Source organism: Nematolebias whitei, chromosome 12, assembly GCF_014905685.2.
Source record: "Nematolebias whitei isolate Nwh7 chromosome 12, NemWhi1, whole genome shotgun sequence".
NCBI lineage: Eukaryota > Metazoa > Chordata > Actinopteri > Cyprinodontiformes > Rivulidae > Nematolebias > Nematolebias whitei.
This window is the reverse complement of record NC_056509.1, coordinates 21190591-21210793: the sequence shown is the minus strand read 5'-3', so window position 1 is coordinate 21210793 and position 20203 is coordinate 21190591. Positions and strand designations below refer to the sequence as shown.

At 41.8% G+C, this 20203-nt stretch overlaps 1 protein-coding gene across 1 annotated transcript in view; it reads left to right on the top strand.

The window, feature by feature from the left end:
- The window catches only part of LOC119418450 (neurexin-3b), a 528753-nt gene extending 510054 nt beyond the window's left edge, over positions 1-18699 (top strand). The window contains exons 21-22 of the mRNA XM_037685736.1: positions 2443-2521; positions 16990-18699. Of these exons, the coding sequence (XP_037541664.1) occupies positions 2443-2521; positions 16990-17990 (1080 nt within the window). The 3' untranslated portion in view covers positions 17991-18699. The remainder of the gene's footprint in view (positions 1-2442; positions 2522-16989) is intronic.
- The last annotated feature ends 1504 nt before the right edge of the window (positions 18700-20203 follow it).

Here is a 20203-nt window from a genome sequence, read left to right as displayed (position 1 = left end):
ATCTACAAAAGCTGAAGCGAGCAGCGCGCTCAGTTAAAATAGCCTTCTTCTAGATTTTCCCAAATAATTTTGCTCTAACAATAATTTTGTTCATCTCTATGGGGGCGGCTGTGGCTGAGTGGTTAGAGCAGTCGTCCTCCAATGCGAGAGTTGGGGGTTCAAATCCACCAGCAGTCACATGTCTAAGTGTCCTTGGGCAAGACACTGAACCCCTCATTGCCTCTGATGTGTGTCCCATCAGTGTATGAATGTGATAAAGCTCTGATTAGTCTCTTTAGAATGATTTGTTCAATTATCTTTGTAGGGATGTAGTAGAGTGCTGTATGAATGGGTAAATGAGGCACAGATTGTGATGTAAAGCGCTTTGAGTGTCTTGAAATAAGGTAGAAAGGCGCTATATAAGTACAGTCCATTTACCATTCTGTATAACAGCCTATCTTTACAGTTGATTTTTAGGCTTTTTGTTTTGTATGTAAATATCCATTCGGCAATTTGTTAATAAACATAAATCTTATATCTTCCTTTCATTTTGTTTTTACAACTATCATATCAAACTGATTTGTGTACAAAAGCAGTAAAAACTTAATAAATTTTTTAAAAAGCCATTTTTTGGGGCTATTTTTTCAGGTTCAGCCCTCTAATTACTGGTAATCCGTTGGGTCCGGTTAGGGTTTGGGGAAAAACAACTACGGGCTGGTCCGGTCCAGGCTGGATTTATTAGGCCTGAATGCAACTCTAGTTCATGCTAAGATTTTAGGCAAAGCTGTGCATATCACTTAGAATATGTGTTGTGGAGACTCTAAGCTACTACTACAGCAAAGTTTGGCACAATACCTGCAAGATTAACTGAATTAAAGCCTTTTTATTGTTTTCTAAGGCCAGTTTGCTGTGGCAGCCATTTTTAATAGGGTTGTCTCCAAAGGTTAACCAGTTGTAGATGCACATGCAATGATTGTTTCCAGAACGTTTCAATGAAATCCATTCAGTGGTTCATGAGATGTTTTGGTAACAGACACATCAACACTTAAACTCAAATGTGCATAACACACACACACACGATACATAAAAATCTATCAGCACCACTGGCTCCAGATAACTATTAGAGTGATCTCTGCTGTTAAAGCAGATGTTTCTGTTGCGGAACGATCCGTAACGATGCTACTCCGGCGCAGCAATCCTTGTTTAATATTTAACAGCTGGTGCGGTGGCCCTCGTGTTAGCTTAACGTTTGGATTTTAAATATCTGCGACGTGGTGCCTCCATGCCAACATTTCCTGAGCTGAGATGTTTTGGACGTCAGCTGCAGAGACATGAGGAAGGACGGAGGTTTTTTGTTGGAACAGACTTTGAAGCTGTGTTTCATCCCCTCCCCCGTGTGCCTGCCTCCCACATCTGCTGCCATCATAATAACAAGCAATAAGCAAGACTTTACACCCATAATGTGGCTTCAATAAATAATGCCATGTTTACCAAGAGGCCATATTTTACAGCAATTTCCTCTCGAGCCCCCCCTCCTGCTTTAGCCTCCTCAGAATGGAGTACAGTACATAATGTGGTGTGTTATGCACAGCAGCGTAAGCAGCACATTAACACATTTACAAATGTACTGAAACAGAAAATAGCACGGGCCATCGTGTGTAATCACGGGGCGCATTAGGAATGTGCTTAGAAAAATCTGCCTTTTCATTGTGCGGCTTGTTTGTGCTTCAGCATCTGGCAGATGAGGACAGCTTTCTGTTGGCCCTGTTGAATACAGCAGAACAAGCACGGGGGCGCGTTTCATTAGTCTGTCAAGCCCAATGATATTTAGAGCCCCCACTCCCCCGGCCAGGACTGGAAAACTCAATCAGCACTCTGATTTCATAACCCAGCTTGGTGACAGGGCTTATTTTATCGCCCCGTTGATTCATTCTAATAAATGCCGGCTGCCCAGCGCACCTCTGCTGAAATACAACACCCACCCCCTACCCCTTCTGTCCTCCATGGGTTGACCAGAATAGGGGGATGGGAAGGGGTGGGATAAATCAGATTTGTGAGAACTGGAGGGTGCAGATAATCCACGGTTGGTCCAGGTGTAGCCAGACACTCTGGCGGCCCCCGTCCCCTCCTCCTGCAGCCTCCAGCACAAATCAGAGGCTGGGAAGCTGTTGAGCCGTGCGGGTTTGGCGGAGTTCATTGATTGTGGACGATGGAGGAGGAGAGGGGCGATAAATAATCCGAGGCGGAGCACGGAGGGTGAAGGAAAACAATTATCTGCGGAGGAGGAAAGCACATAAAGTAAAGAATGATAAACACTGTGAAATATGATTGACTCCAAGTGATATATGGGAGCTGAAGGATGGGCGGAGGGTGTCTGTGCGCCGAGATACCCTTGAATGTGTGTACTACTTCAGCTCTAACCCTGTCCTCCTCCCCCTCCCTGTGAATGTGCTTCCTCCACAGACCACCGACGACATCGTTTCGTCCGCCGAGTGCTCCAGCGACGACGAGGACCTGGAGGAGTGCGACTCCGGACACACAGGTGGGATGAGTGTGTCAAGTTGTGCTTGCTCTGAAACCTGGTCTATTTCTCCCTGTCTTTCTTTGATTTGCTACCGAGGAGCTTCTCCTCTGAGCATCATGCCCCATGAGAGCTTCAAGTGTAACTTCCCCCCCAAAAAAAGAAACATCCATTTGCGTGAGGAGCTCTCACCGCATCAAGAGTTTTGTTTTAAAAACTCTTTGGAGATGGATAAAGCTAGAGTCTATTTAGCGTGACCTTTTCAGAAAGTCACAACTTTAACTGAAGACGTTAAAAGCACAAGTTACACTAAGCTATGGGGCCACTGGTTGCAGACATGATGACGCGTTGATACTAATTTAGTTCTCTCTACGTCCAGCTGAGAGCGAAACTTTACCCAAAGATTAGTATCAAGCCACATGTCGCCTTCACTGATGCTTCAAAATGTATCTGCTCTGTACTTGGTTGACTTCCTCTTGCTGTGCGTGTGTGCGTCTCTCTTGACAGACGATACATTTTGAGATTCTTTCGAGAACAAAGATGCTTTCAGCCCAGATACTGTGATATGTAGCAGACTAACTGCAACAGAGCGTCCTCCTTCCCTCTTCTTCTCCTGTCTCGTACCTCTGTTTTCCTCGTCGGAGGCTTGCCTTACCTGAAACATTCTAATAGAGAACAGATATCCTCGAATTTCTGTGCACATCATCTCTCTTTCCTCCTCCCCTTTACGCAAACTTGCACGCAGGTATCACTTTGTGATCCCATCAAAGTGATAAGACACTGGAGTTTAGAGATATAATAAAAGAGCTAGAAATAATGCCTCAGATTTAAAAGGAGTGGTATTTTTGAGGCAGCTTGGGTTTGAAAGACTTTTATAGTGAGCAGCTGTCAATCACTGTCGTGCCTCAGAGCAGCTGGCGCACGTCCTCGTGACGTGGTGGAAACCAGGAGACTGTGAGCCGAGTAAAAGCTGGCTCGGTGCTTGACAAGCTGCTCCCCGTAGGCACTCTGGAAATCATTAACAGCTCAGGCTATTTGATTGCTTCACTGTCCTTCAAAATACCACCGCAGTGGACTAATTGATGCTGCACTAATCTGCCCGAACACGACTCAGCGAAACACCAAGCATATGTCCACTTTTCACTGCTAATAATAAGCCGAGATTAAAACAAGGCTCTAAGAGTGCAGAACGCGATGAAGCATTTGTTTCTAAGCACAACTCTGGCGTTTAACAAGTTTGGTGGATATTTTATTACTATTGTAACAAGCACTAGACCGATAAATTAGTCAACTTATTACTTAAGCCAAATTTTAATTATCAGCCCCAATTGAACTCAATTCAATTTTAATTCAGTTTAGTTTATTTATATAGCGCCAAATCACAACAAATTGTCTCAGGGCACTTTACACAAACATTCACATAAAATCCAATTAGTAAAGTTCTGTATCTAAGGAATCCAGCAGACAAGTTGAATCTTCACTTCGTTGCAGTCTCCCATCCTGAGCAAGCACAAAGGAGACAGTGGAAAGAAAAAACTCCCTTTTATTGAACACATAAGGGCCCTGTCCATGCTACATGTTTTAAATTCAAACTTTTTATTCTGTTTATCCACCTTATTCCTAGCCTCCATGCTGCCTTGCATGAATTATGGGCGTGACTTCTGGTGCGGACCAGAACCGGCGTTTGTTTATGAGCGAACAGCACGAGCTAATGCAGTTTCTCCGATCACTGTGGATTTAATTTAAACATGTAGAAACACCACCTGTCAGAGCTCCAACAGGACAATATAATCATCCTGCTGCCTGCTGAGGACGAGCTGAAGAAGTGGCTGCAGATTACATCTACTAGCATATTTAGCTACTTATATCAGCATATTTAGCTCGGTGACTATTTAGCTCGGTCACTGACTCGGTTCTTCCAACAGTGAAGTGATGAACAACCTGAAAAGCTCTGAGGTGTATCAGTATCTACACAGTAATAAGGTCGGTCATGTTTTGTTAAAAGAGGTGGGACACAATCTTATTTATCTTAAAGCAGACATGGAGCCCAGCCAAAACCTTAAAGACCTATCAGAAAAACATGTAATGCCAAAGATGAACAAATACTATAAAGCTGTGCCTCCATACACTTGAAATCAGACCTGATGTTCTCGTCACTGTTTTCAATCCTTCTGAGGATCCGGTGTCTCCTCTCCGGTGGTTTATTGTAGTCCAGACACAAAGTAGGATGCTGGTTTTCCTCCGTCGGCCATTTGTCAACAAAGTGAAATGAGCTCACATACAGAGTTTTGGGTGGTCTCTTCAAGTTCACATTTTTCAGCCACATTCTTCTTAATTCCTCATCTGTAGGTAGGAGATGGAAAGTATACAGCTTTTCACAGGAACTCTCTGTTCTGGGTCCGTGTTCAAAACTTTGTTGTTGTAGCCACTGATTTAATTTGGTGCGGTTGTTCATGCAGCCGTGAACACAACAGGTACCTGAACTCAGCACGGCTATTATAGGAAACTTTATGGTTGTTAAATAAATGTGAAGAAAACAAAAATAGTGTTTTATCTGCTAAACTTACTTTCAAATAAACCGCGGTTCGTTCTCTGCTACCGTGGTTAGCTAATGTTTACTACTACTTCCTGTCTGACAGGAAGTTGTACCCATAATCATTTAGACAGTGGAGCCCCAGCAGGAATAAGGTGGATATACAAATTTCAGTTCAGACATTTAAGAAATGTTACAGTACTTGTTCTTTGCCACTAGTTGACGAGAACATCCACATTATCAAGTTACAGAGAACAAACATTCTCGTCTTGGTTAAAGATTTTTCCAAAACAATGATTAGGTTTTTTATGTTTTTATTTGATATTGTTTACAATCTTCGCTTTGCACAAGAACAATTTTAATCTTAACTGAATTAAGAAAAATATGTTTAACATTAAAAACAGCTCTATTATTATTATTATTGAAGCCTGTACGTTTCTACTATTAGATAAGAACATTTTACATCGTCCTGAACCCCAAATTTCATTTTTCCAAATGTAGCACTTTTGAATGTTTCTGGATAATGAATTGTTATAACTAGTTGGCCATAAAGAAACAAAGCTTCAAATCATCTACTGGCTGTCCTGACGTGGACAAATCTGCATCAGTATTAGCTCTAAATATCAGTTCACCTCCAGATGTGTACTTTCTTGTCAGTGAAGCCTCAATGAACTGTAACTCAATATGTTAATCAAATTATGACATTCTGACATTTTAAAATGTTAGATTTAGTCAATAAATGTGCCCAAAGGTTGCTTCTTACTAATTTCCTTCTGAAACCCAACAAAGTTCAGTCAGGTCATTTGGACGGTTTCTTTTTGTTGAGATGTTTCATCCGTCATCCAAAGGATTTCTTCAGTCCAAGGAGCCACAGACAAACTGTGTCCCACAAGCAGCACACACCCATAGTGGACCAACCAGTCTGCTGGTGATAAGATGGTTTCTGGGGCCCACCCTCTCCCCCGTCGACTCCTCTCAGGCAGCCATAGCCAGAGGGCGGGCACCAGAAACCATCTTATCACCAGCCAACTGGTGGCTCCTTGGACTGATGGAGTACTTTGGATGAAACATCTCACCAAAAAAAGAAACCATCCAGATGACCTGACTGAACTTTGTTGGATTTTTTTTTTTAACCTGAATTAAGTTTTTACAACTTCAAACCCAAGTATTCTCAAAAATCAGATGAGTAAAGGTTCACCTAGTAGAACAGTACCCCCCCCCCCCCCCATATAGTGGCAACAGAGGCACACTCATACTGATGGTACATTTCACCATGTGGACACAGAAATTCATATCCTCATTCCTCGCCCTGCTTCCAGTCACATGACCAGTTGCACGACGTGTTGGTTTCTTTTCTGTTGAGTTTGTTGTGTCCTCCTGTGGTGCACGTGACCAGGAGCTGGGGTGCTTAAGATTTTTGCTTTTTTTTTTTTTGGTTGATCTTTGGGTCCAGAGTGGGTAGAGTGGGGCGACTTTCATTTTGGTTGATTTTGCTGTGGTTGTTTTTATTTTAATTTTATTATTGTTCTAATTTCTTTGGTATCATCATCATCAACCACCATCATCGTCATCATCCGTCGCCCCATCCTCCAAGCAAGGATAGAGCCGCTCCTCTCGTTGTTGCCCTCATCTTGCGCCGCATGAAGTTTTGTGGGTTGGAAAACTCAAACTGCTCCTCTCATCTTCTCTGTGTTCATCTTTTTTTGTACAAAAACACTTTTTTTTTTTTGTTTTACTCCATTCTGATACGATGTAGGGGAAATGAACGGCAACAAAATCTTTTCTTGCCATCATCCTTTTTTTTTTTTTTTTTGGTTTTGTCAAGAACCCCATTCTGTCTTGAGAAAGTTGTGTGTGAAAGAATGACCCCCCCCCCCCTTCCCTTTCGCGAGTGTTAACCTCCTTCACCCCCAAAACCTCCTCCTTCATCCCAAATCAGACTTTCCTTTGGCCTCTCTGCATATACATGTCTGTTTGAATGCAGATGGCATAAAAAGACTTTTATTGCCACAAAGTATATCTGTTTTTCTATTTTATCTGTTGCTCCAAGTAGAAGGCATTTGTGGCATGCTCCCTCCTAACCTGCGCCCCCACCCCCACCCCCCAACTCCCACCTCCAGCACTAAACAGTAACTATTGTAATACTCCATCCCTCATCCTCCTCAGCTTCTGCATGATTATTGTCAATTTTACCTGCTGCTGCTTCTCCACGCATATATCTCAGGCTTACCCCCCACCTGGCTTCTAGTATGTCAGTGGCGCATGCTGTGGGGGGGTGGGGCACGCACAGTGGGTCCAAAAAAGCCCCATCGGTGTTCCCCCGCAGCATCTTCTTGTTCGTGCGTCTGTCTGTTTAATAAAACTGTTAAACCTCACCTTCCCCACCCCCTGCCCTTTTTTTTTTTTTTTTTACCCCCGTCCTCTGAGAGTTCCACAGGAGGGCAAACAAAGGAGCGCGCAGCGAGACTCCTCTGAACAATAACCGCTCATGCACCTGCAGGTCAGGAGTCAGACTTCAGCAGAAACTGAATGAACTTCAGTGAAGATTTAATTGACAGCATCAACAGTGTAATGAGTCAGCACGGTGCAATCAGAGACATTTGGTGATTAATATTTACCTGCGTTATGGTAACACATGCAACTGGTGTGCATAGAGTAACAAAATGAGGTTGAAATCTGTTTCCGCAGCACAGGTGGCTACAACTCTTCCTTATTAATGTGGTTGTTGTTGTTGTGGCTCAGAAGACGATCGAACGAAGTCAGATTTTCACGGATATTGAGCGCAGGTGTGGAAATGTGTCACAGCAGGCATTTTATAGCTGCGAACGAACAGGTGTGGCTGATAACATTAACCAAGTCTTTAATTTATTTTCTCTACGTGTGCCCAGAGGTCCTATCAGGGAGAGGCATCATCTTTAAATTAATAAAAGATGAAAAAGTTATTGTTGTTGTTGGTCGCAACTCTCCTTTAGCTCGTCAAAATGTCTGCCAGGAGGAAATTGTACCACAAGCGAATTTATAGTTCATTATTAGAGAGCAGCAGCTTGAGCAGGGAGGCCCAGACATGTCTTTCCACAGTGACCTCTTCCAGCGAGGACTCCAAGTTGTCCTCATGCCAGCTGAGACACACGTCTCTCCAGTGTGTCCTGGGTCTTTGCCGTAGTCGCCTTTCAGTTGGACATGCCCGAAAAACCTCTTCAGGGACATCCTTACCAGTTGACCAAACCACCTTAAATGGCTCCTCAGTGTAGGAGGCTCCACTCTGAGTGTCTCCCAGATGACTGAACATCTCACCCTATCTCTTAGAGAGAGGCCAGCTACCCTGCGGAGAAAACTTGTTTCGATTGCTTGTATCTGCAATCTTGTCCTTTCACTCAGATCCAGAATTTGTGAAAGGGTAATAATGTACACCAGCCATTAAACAGAGATCTTCATTTTGCACCTCAGCTCCCTCTTCACAGCAACGAACCGGCGTAAATTTGGCAATACAGTAGTCCCTTGTTTATCGTGGGGGATCTGTACCCTGAAGCCCCCACGATAAGTGAAAGACTGCAAAGTAGGAATAGTAGTACAAGTAGTAGTTTATTTTAGTGTGTATGTATATATTGTGTATATATATATATATATATATATATATATATATATATAAAGGTGTTTTAAACCCTACCCACACTCTTGCAATATTCTAAACAATGTTTCTAAACGCTCTAAAAGAGCACAGCATGTCATGATTTCAGCTCCCTGCCTCCGCTGCTCTCTGCCACCTGCAAGCACTCTTGGCCACGCCCACTTCTCTGCTCTGCACAGAGATCAGCTGATCAGCTGCAGGAGGAAGCTTCTCCTGCGGTATGGGCTGCACACAGGTACAGGAGGTGTTAAATAGTTTAAGATAATTTATTTTAAATAAAAAGTCCATGCCGATCGTGTGGCTCATCCATTAATCAGTCAGTTGTGTGTCATGTTCAATCGTAGTTTGAAAAACCGCGATAGAGCGAGTCCGTGATAAATGAACCGTGAAGTAGTGAGGGACTACTGTATCTCTGAAGCCACACAGATCCATCTGTCGAACTCACGCTTGATTCTTCCCTCACTCATGACTCATTCAACTCAAATTGAATGAATGAGTAAAAAAAAAAAATCAGGTCTCTCTTGTAAATGAGTCCCCGAGGCTCAATGGGATTAACCTGTCTAAATAAAGGTTGAATGAATGACCAAAACTCCAACGTATTTAAACTCATCCACTTGAGGCAGAACCTCAGTCCCAACAGATCACATCTTTATAGGCTAAAACATTTTTCATCCTTGAGCTGTCAGGGCCACCAAAGCTCCAAAGTCTTCTTTGTTCAGACAGTCGGAGTTTTATACAAACCAACTGAATTATGTCATCTTGCAGAGTGGGGATTGTCAGAGCCGGTGGTGTGGAGTAAAGTTTATCTAACATTAGCAACACTTCATTAGCTGTTTGATTACATAGATGAAGAGTAAAACGTGTCAGAGCAGGGTTGATTATGAGCAGCTACAGCTAGGCGAGTGGTGCAAGTCAAGGCAGGGATAATCTACGTCCTCCCAGTTCCATGCATATCAAATGAGGCAAAAGGGTAGAAGTCTGTTCAGGCCATTTCCTGGAATGAAAAGATGATTATCAAAGATTTTTTTTAAATGTGTAATTATGGCGTACAGTGATGAGATCTTAAAAGTTTGATCAAATCATTAGGATTAAATGCAGATTTATGGTTGAGGGATGACACCAAACATGTGAGTGGAATGCTTTAGAAACAACTCCAATATTTTGCGTGGATTTAGCTCCTGCTGTGCTTTAAAAGTAGTCGATCTCAAATACAAATCAAGCAAGTTGCTTCAGACTTCTGTTTTTGAACATCAACCAGCAATGCAGTTTTCCTCCAGGGCGGCTTGCAGTCTATGTTAAGTTAAGTGCATCATTAAAAAGGCCATTTTTTTCACCAAACCGGCCATAAATGATCCTGCAGGCACCATTACCCTCAGCTTTTGATCAAATGGAGCACAGATCAAACAAATGGAACATCTAAATATGAATGATAAAAACATAAATGTCTCCTCATCTCCTTGGCTGTGGATGAGCACCGTTAGGGATCTCTTACTCACATTAACGTCAGACTGAAGCCATGGTGCAACATTTCTTCATTACGGTGAATGAAGAGTAAAACTGTAAGGTGGTGAAAACACAAATGGATCTGTGAGTTTCTTTTGTTGTTGATTATGGCTTGAGTCCGCCGTCGCTTCACAGAAGGGAGATCAATCTGGAGATTATCCCACAGAGCGCTACGGTGCTGTTTTACCACAAACTGATGGGGTCACAGGGGCAAGTTGTCCCCAAGCTGCAGTCAACCATATGATGAAGGATTAGCAGCTGTCTGCAGTGACTTCAGGACTCTTCCAAAGGAGGTCTTCCTTCAGCTGAAAGTGGTAAATGGGAAATAGAGTGTATTTATACAGTGCTTATTTAGTCCTACTGACCACTCAAAGTGTGTTTACACTACTGGTCACATTCAGACTCCAGTTTGTCAGATCACAGTTTATGTGGGGTTCAGTGGACTTGTGGAAATGTTGGATAAAGCCGTGATCGACTCACCAACCGTTTTGACTGAAAGACAACCCTTCTTGCAAATGAGCCGCAGCCTTCCTGGCTCTTCTCTCCTTCTGTCTTTTTCACTTTTAGGAGCTGGTTTGCTAAACATCGCTTCACTTTTTAGAAGGAAATAAATGCCCATCTGGGAGAAGCTCTTTTGGCCGGGGTGTGCACAGGCAAGATAAAATGTTTTAATGGGGTAAAGGTGTCGCATGTTTCTTGGAAACTTCAGCCATTGCAGAGCACACCAACACAATCCCTGTCGTGTCTCTGTAAGCATGACCACATTGAAACTGTGTGTGCTGCAGCCTCTGGTAATCAGTTCACCACCTGTAATAAGCAGGGGTGAATGAATCTGCTTCAACAGGCCTCTGGGCACAATGCACACAACCACAATGGGATTTCAGGAGGCCCCGAACCACTGACTCATCCACAATTTGCTGCGTCAAAATCCCATTGACCCACATCAGCCTCAGTTGATGCCGGTGCACCAACTTTCTGCTTTTATGATGTGGCGTTGTCAAATCCCCTGCTCACCGTCTGGATTCATTGACAATCGGAAGCCTCAGCAAACGCAAGATGGACACGGGGATCAGACTGAGGAAGGGAAAAAGAAGGATGGGGTGTAGTGAAGAAAAAGTGCTGCTCCGAGATTTTTGCTTCTGTAGCCTTGAAGCTGCTGAGGCAGTCAATCAGCCATTTAGAGTTTCTAAATTTACTTCAGCTCCTTTTTTAAAAGGCCACGCAGGCCTGCAGCAGATAGCGTCTTTCTTACAAGCTGGGATGAAAAGCGGAAAGAGCTTTTAAATGAAGTTTGTTTTATGTTTAATTTGAAAAAATGGGATTTGCTCACTGATGCAAAGGCCAGTCAAATGGCACAAAGACGCTCTTCTTCAGAAGTCTGGGCTCCGTTTTAGTCACACACCGAAAAAAAACAAAGTATCTGGCAGCAGCTCTCACGGGCGATGAGAATTATCAGCCAGGGAGGCAGAGGCTGGGAGTAAAAATCCTCATCCATCTTGACGGATTCGAAAAACAAACGCAATCTGTTAGAGCAAACCCATTAGTAGCCACAGTGTTTGTCTGCCTCAGATATGCAGCAACGCTTGTGCACGAGCTTACACAGGATTAAAGTGTTTACCACAAACATCAAGGTCCTCTGCACTGACTTTACTAGAGACCCGTAACTGCAGTGCCTCCCTCCCATCTGAGAGTTCTGTTGATACAGTGTAGAGCGAACAGTTACCGAAAGCTGTTTGCAGAGATGGGAGTGAAAAGGATGCAAACAAGGCTGGGACAACAAGGACAACGAGGATGGAGTTGGATAAATAAAGCCTGAGATGGAGTGAGCTACACTGTTGTTGTTTATTTACCAGAGCAGGTTACTACGGTGACCCTGAGGTGAAAATGAACAACATTTGAAAAAAGCAGAATTACTTTAAGCCAAAGCAGAAGTGGCCGGAATCACATTTGAAAAAAAAAAAAGGAATTGCATTGTGCCAAACCACCTCAGGGCCTCCGTAGTTTTATGTTAATAAAGTAAGAAAATAAAAATAAAAACTCTAACCCCCACCCACCCCTCACCACCACCAATTCTGGTTTGGCTTAATGTAATTCCGTTTTTTCAAATTTTGTTCATTTACACCTCAGGGCCACCGTAGGTTACGTAATTGAAATATTATCATGGCAGCGTGTTCTATATCCGTGACCAGTCACATGTCACTCTGAACTCAGATCCAGTTTGCTAAATGAGCAGGCTTGGGGTTTTACCTACAGAAGAGGAACCTAAACCTGGTATTTGAAGATAAATGTGCACATCTCTACATTTAGCAGAGGCATAAAGAAACGCTCCACCCTGCGCCCTCTTGTGGAACTCTGGATGAGGTTTATCTTTCAAACAAAGGCTGTTGGTGATGCACGTAACACAAAGCATCTAAAGCTTTCAGAGAACAAAGCTGGTTAATTACAAAACACCACCTTTTTGATTAATTAGTGAACGTGATGGGCTTAAATACCATTTAATGTTGGTTATACATCACCCACAATGCACCTTCTTCCCCTTTAGCTGCTAATGAATGGTTTGCTTGAGGGGAGTACCCCACAGCCTTTGGTGGCGATGCCTTTTACTGATCATAAACCCCTTCTTTACCCCCCACCCCCTTCCTCACCTGTCCCCTGGCTTGCTGTATTGTTTTTTGTATCTTACTCTCCCTAAATGCAACTTACTGAAGCATGCATTAACCCAACTTCTTCCCGTAAAACTCAAATCCAAAGAAAGAAAAAATGTCTATTTTCCCTCTCTCTCTTTTTTTGACATACATCCAGATTGCACGCCCTGTCTTGTGCTTTAAGATACTAACAATAGAAATGTATTAAAATAACTAATAATAAAGAGGTTGTTATTATTAGTTATTCAAAGGTGGTGACATTTTGCCTCTAAACTGTCCCGGCCTTTTCCTTGTCTGCCTCAGTGTGTGCTTTCTGGTTGTCCGTTTCTTATAGTGTGAGAAATTTAATGCCGTTCTTCTTTTTTTTTTCTTGCTTGCTAACCTGTATTAATTTGTGCATATATGTAAACACATATATGTGAATCGGTTTATTTTCCTGAAAATGTCCAATTTGTTAACTTTCTGCTAAATTGTTCTGAATCACAATTGCCAGTGTTTTGATGAATTTTCTCCTTTAATTAGACTAAAGCTTCCTCTTTTCTCTATGAGTTCATTCACAATCGACAAACAACACAAGGTGCCTTTTTTAATTTTAAACTGGGCATCAAATTTATGCAGTTTTGATTTTATGTTATCATAGAGAAAAAAGAGAAGACCCCCCCCCACAAAGTAGATCTAACCACTATTGTAAAAATCTGTTTCTACACTGTTTTTTATTTTAATTCTCATCTGTTCTTTAGCTCACTCTTAATGAAATTTGGATCAAATCAGTCTAATTTTTTTTGTGCATGGCAAAGAAGTTGCAGCTTAGGGTTTGTAAAACTTGTCAGTGTTCAGAGTGCTGTTCTCTTCTGTAGATGGGCATGTATATGCTCATTGTTTGTATATCCCCATCCCTTCCTTACAGCCAAAAGCTCTAATGCCGCCCGACCGCTTCGTGCCGCCTTTACATGGACATGGCAACTGATGTACACAGTCACCCCCATTTATGTCATTTCCTCCCTAGTATGTTCATAGGTCTCACCCACCCCCCACTCCTTCCTCCCTTTAGTCCAGTCCAAGATTTGTACAGTCCCGTTTGTTCACGACCGATGAACAAGCTCATGTGGAGCTAAAGTCAAATAATTAAGAGATCTGATCAGGCTGTACATATTTATGGAGATATATTAATCCAAGTAGGAGCTATAGATGTACATATTTCTTTTTTTATATATACGAATATTAAAGACATTTAAAAGAACAAAAAAAGAAGATATCCTGAACAGAATGGTGAGGATTGTTTTCATGTCATGTGTGGATGTATGTGTCGTTACCTCCCTGTACCATCCTGTCTAAAAATAGAAAATATATTTAAAAAAATATACACACATATATATATACACATACACACACACATATATAGTATTCAATCAGAAACTGTTAAATAGAATCTAACCTGTCCAAAGGCATTCTTACACAACTTTCTTTTGTAAATTTTTTTTTCTTCCTGCCAAAATCATGCGGGCAATTTGTTGATGTAAGTTGACAAAACTGATGGTATGCTTTCTTCCTTTGAAATCTCTCTCTTTTTTTGTTTGTTTGTTTGTTTGTTTGTTCTTTTTAGGCTTCTATGATTTTTCTGAGCTGACTTTGGTTTTTACCTGTTTACCTACTACTAATCCTCTTTTCTGGATATCTGTGGCTTTACGTTGTGAATGTTTGATCACAATGTTTGCTCTAACTCTGAGGTCTTCTTGCAATGCCGTTATTATTGTTTTTATTATTTTGGTTTGTTTGTTTATGTTTTCCTCATTTTTGTTGTTTTTATTCTTTTTGTTCCAAAAGGTTTGCATCTCTTTATAATGCCCTGTTTGTGAGCCTTTGCACTATTAATAAAAAGTAAATAAATTTTATAACAAGCCACTTTGACAAGAGGAAAAGCAGCTTCAACAGACATCTGAACGTTTCAGACTCTAGGTGTTCATGCACAGTCTAACTAAAAACTAAGTTAAACAATTTGAGATAAATAAGTGTGAGGAAGTTTGATTTATTTGGTTTCAGACTGAAATACCTTCTAAAGTTAAGACTTTGCTTCCAGTCAGCAAACATTCAGGTGTCACTGAACTGCCCAGCGACTTTATGCCACTGTGGTAACTGTAGGGTCAAAAGGCGAGAGGCTCGGGCAACTAGGGGAGCCCAGTAATGCTGAGAGAAACACATTCACTTAATCAAGGCACGTTTTACGTACTAGAGTATTGTAACTCTTGTTCATATTCTGCCACGTGTTGGGATACTTATTGCAGTTAAAGCTTAAGTCTTGTGAGGTAAATGCCATACGTTCACAGTGTTTCCATCACATATGTTGCATTTGCAATGGATTGAAGGTTGGAAAATTACAGCATACCATAGCACATTTATGGTATATGCCACGATCCCATCACATAGCCGTCCTGGGTTTGTTGGTGTGGCCATCTGTTCTTACGTATGCCTTAAGGGCCCAGCATACTCCATCTGAAGCCGAGCAGTCGACGCACAGTCACATGGTTGCAGGATGATGATTTTCAGACACACTAGTGTCCATGAGACCCAGGCACAGAGCTTCTGGGAAACCCCTCCTGCTGCAGTATAGCACCGTATGGGTTTCTTCCAGCCACTCCATCTCCGTATCCACCATTTTGTCCACAAATCTATCATGAAGGAAGTGCCACACTTTCCAGCAGACATACTCCAAATGTCGGCACGATCTCCATCCAGGAGTTTTTGGTCATTTGACTAATTTGTGTGTTTGAAGAGTCGTACAGCTGAATATCCAAGAGCATTTCCACATTGACGAACACGCCCACAAACTTCTGACCCATCACACAATACTTGGTGCATACTCCTGTGAGGAAAAAGTTCCCCCTGGGTCTTGTGTCGAGAAGGGGCGGGCAAAGCTACTCTGAGAACAAAATGACGCGATTATCGTCACTCATCTACGTCAATGAGAGCCACTGTTGCTGCTTCAGATGGAGAATCCAGGGCCCTTCAGTCCACTTCATATGTGACGTTTACCAACCACTTTCTCTCATTGGCCTGTGGTAATGGGCAAACTTCTGTTGCCACCTAGACCATGACTACATGCTTATAATAGAAAATAGTTACTCTACTATGGCTTTTCTCAGTCTAGTCTTCTATTTTCCTCATCTTCAAGTAAAGTCCAAACCTACACATATATGTCTTAATAAGACATGTATATTAGGTAGATGTGAAGTTTTAAAGTTGACATAGTCATAATAGGAGATTTCTGAGATGACCTCCTGTTGCTTGGCAACCTGGAGACCATAACACATCAGCTGATGCATTAGAAACATAATGAGGAGACTTTACAATGCTATGTTCTTCCAGTATCTAATATACCATAGAGATGTAACACATACACAGTAATCTGAAAAGGTGTTCAAGCACTTTCATTCCAATAGCATTTTGTCATATTTCTTTGCTTTTCGGACAAAGCAGCTGTTTGTATTCGTTGGCCCATATAGGTTAGACGAGTTAAAAAACTGAACAGTCTGAAACACATTGTTTCTCATTTCAAACTTAGTTAACCTGCTTTCAGACCAAACAGTGTTGTGTTTGAACGGCATACAGATATTAAAATCTTGACTTCTTTTTATCCATCTTTTGGTGCTTGCTCTTTCTTTATGGACTAAAAGAAAATATTTTCCTCTAGAAAGACTGATAAAAACTGGCCATGAAAAGCTTGAAAGTCTCATTTACATAGATATATGTACAGAATCACTAGGTGGAGCTAAATATGACGCCAATCATATTAAAAATACCAAACCTAGTCTGCATCACATTTTAAATGTATGTTATTACTCTCTGTAGACGTGTAGGATATGTAGGACTCAATACGACGTGTCAGTTTATTGTGGCTCACCCTTGTGCATCCCTCAAAGCCTTTTGATGCAATATAAACTTTATTTATGGCTGTTGCTTTCTTTCAGTTTTGGTCTTGTTTTGTTCTGAGTTTTGTTGTTTTTGCACTGTTACAGTACTTTCTGTTCTCTAAATTTCTCTTTCTTTTTTCTTATTTCATTTCCTTTTATATGAGCTTTGCTTCTTACGTTCTTTGTTTACTGGTTCTTTGGTGGCTGAGTGCTTCTTGCTTTCTTGGTGGAGGACTTTCTTGACTTCTGTTTCTGTCTCTTTCGTTTTGCAGGAGGGGAGCTAGTCATTCCCATTCTAGTCGAGGACCCCATAGACATCCCTTCTGTATCCACCCGTTCACCCTTCATTCCCCTCCCCCCAACCCTCCGCCCCGTCCTCACCATTATCGACACCACCAAAGAGTCCTTGGCCATGGCCACTGAGGCGGGGGTACCTTGCTTTTCGGACCGAGGCAGCGATGATTGTGATGGTGGTGATGGTGGTGATGATGATGGTGATGGTGGTGATGATGATGATGATGATGATGGCATGGTGATTTCGGGGTTTGGCTCTGGTGAAGCTTTCGACTCTAGCCTGCCCCCGACTGACGATGAAGATTTTTACACCACCTTCTCCCTGGTAACAGATAAGACCTTGACCACATCGGCCTATGAAGGTGGCTACAAAGTTCTCGTGCCCAAGTGGGAAGCCAAGGACTTGAGGCCTAGCAAAGCCTCAGAGGCAGGTAGGACTATACCCACCTTGCCTCTGCCTGACATCGGGGGCACACCGCCGGCAGCGGTCCCCTCGGATACGCCACCTAAACTGCCTGCAGGGAAAATGGACAATCGTGAGGTAAAACCCCTGCAGCCAGATATCGTCCTGCTGCCCCTGCCCACGTCCTTTGATGTGGACGGCACCAAGCCAAGAGACCCTTTCATCACCTCGCCTATGCTGCGCACTGTACCTGCTGCCTTGCCCACGATACCTGATGTGGTGAGGCACATGCCTCCGGGGGTCTCGGAGGTGATCCGGGAATCCAGCAGTACTACGGGCATGGTGGTGGGCATTGTCTCAGCTGCAGCTCTCTGCATCCTCATTCTCCTCTATGCCATGTACAAGTACAGGAACAGGGATGAGGGATCCTACCAGGTGGATGAAACACGTAACTACATCAGCAACTCGGCGCAAACCAACGGCGCTGTGGTGAAGGATAAAACACCCAGCGGTAGCGCCAAAGGTAGTTCCAGTAGCAAGAGACCGAAAGACAAGGACAAGGAATACTATGTATAGAAAACAAGTCATTTCACAAGATATACATAAACTGTTTGAAACAAAAACATTTTGACAGTACCATATTGGCAACTGTGATTTAAAAAGGACTAAACCTTGTGAGAACTCAAGACTCAGAGTCAGTGAATCATTTTCAAAAGAACTCTGGCTTATAGAAGCCCACTTACTATTGTAAGCGTTACAAAGTGACAATGCAGTACAACTTCATCGGGACGTTTTTATGAAGTCCCTGCTGAAGACATTTGCCAGTGTGAGTTATCACTCTGAACACCCCACATGACCCCAAGTGACTGTGAAGAGGTGTGTAATCCTTGGAGTTCTGATGACCTTGTCCATTGTAACCCTGTAAAATACGATCACTGTCATTTTGGCCATTCTGAGCATGCATGTGAGGTGTATGTGATGTGCTGGCATCTGTGTAAGCGAAAGACCTCAAGAAACTGATGTGGGGAAAGGTCAGAAGTCAAAACATGATTTTTTTTTTTTTGGCTTTAAAAGGGGTTCATTAAATGTAGCTTTCATGAGCGAGACATGAGGTAAGGTATGTGTGCAAGGAGCTGTCTTCAATTTATGTGTTTTTTATTTACTCATTTATCCATTTATTTATTGAATTTACTTTTATTAAAGAATGTAGTCAGCCGTCAGGGTTGACTAAACTAGACAGTGCTCAGCAGGACGTGAAACAGATGTGTGTCTCAACAGTTTTCTCTTCATCAACGATCGGTCGTCTGTGTCCAAATTAAAGATGCTACTCAAGTGTGCAAAATTAAATCAAAACCCGGCCAAAACATACGTACCATGCATTGTTTTGATTTCCCTGAACTGTAATTGTTTAAAAATCTCTGATATTGCTTTTCTTTGCCTTCGTTTAATTTTTTTCCTGTCTTTATTTTACCTCAAAGTCTGTAATAAACTGAATCATCAACATGTGCGTGGGAACACTAAAACTGTCATATTAGATAAGAGGGGGGAGGCCAGGCTAAAGATTTGGTGCAGTGTGAACAAGTATGACTCCTTTAGTTGTCTTGGTTGTGTTTTTGGGTCAGTGTTTAAAAAAACAAACATTTTTCAATAAGTTATGATTTTTTTTTTCTAGTCCTTTTTTTGTGGACGGAAAACTTCAACAGATTTTTTTTTTCAGTAGCAACATGACAAAAACTGCATTTTAAGACTCTTCAGTCCTGGAGTTGAGAAGTGATGTGCATTTATTCATGCAATGAGCAAGTCCTGTTAGAGTAGAAGTTCAGTCTCTCTGGACGGTTTCGTTTCAGTCGCATGAATATTTGACCGCTTGGAGCAGCCGGTCCAACAGAAACACCTCCTTCAGACTTTGTGCGACGGGAAACCTCCTCCTTCTTTTCAAATAACTTTCACCATGTTGTTTATTTTTTTATTGGAAAATTAAAAAAAGAGTATAAGATAAATAAAGACAGATGATGGTGGACTTGGAGATCTGTGCTGGCACTTTACTCAATGTTCTCCTTTTTTAAATATTTTATTTTGTGTGTGACATATCTTCTGTTCAACTTGTCTGTTCGCTTTCTTTTTGTTGTACAGCTGATTTAATGTCTCATTTATTTGACAATATGTTCTGATTGTTGTTTTTTTAAGTCTTTATTGCTGACATTATTAGTTTTCCTCCATTTTCATGCATATCAGTCAGTCAGTGTGTTTCCACTTTGATTTTTTTTTTCTTGTTTTGTGTGTAGTTTTAACTATAATTATTGTCTTCTTGACTTCAAACAATTCCCAGAAATAAAAAGAAAAAGTGTAGATCTAAATGATTTTTTAAATGTTTTATATCAAATGTCCATCATTTGTTTATGTCTGATGAGATTAGGAGATGGCGCAACAAGAAGATGGATGCCAAAGAATATTTACTGTCACGTCACTGATGTCTGTTTATTACTGAACGCTGACGTTTTAATCAATGATTTTACCCAATGAGTATCCCTTAGAGCAGACGTGGGCAACTTAAGGTCTGAGGGCCAAAAGTGGCCCTTGGACAATCTCCATCAGGCCCCCAATATCCTTGTAAAAAAAAACTTAAAAAAATAAAAATAATAATGTTTATTTAAAAAAATAGCAATTTATCAGTGAGACTTGGATTGAACCTTAAAGACTTAGAAACGCAAATATAAGTTTGTTTTGAATATTTCTGCTAACGTGTATCATATGTTTAGCTAACATGTATAAAATGTTTAGCTAATGTC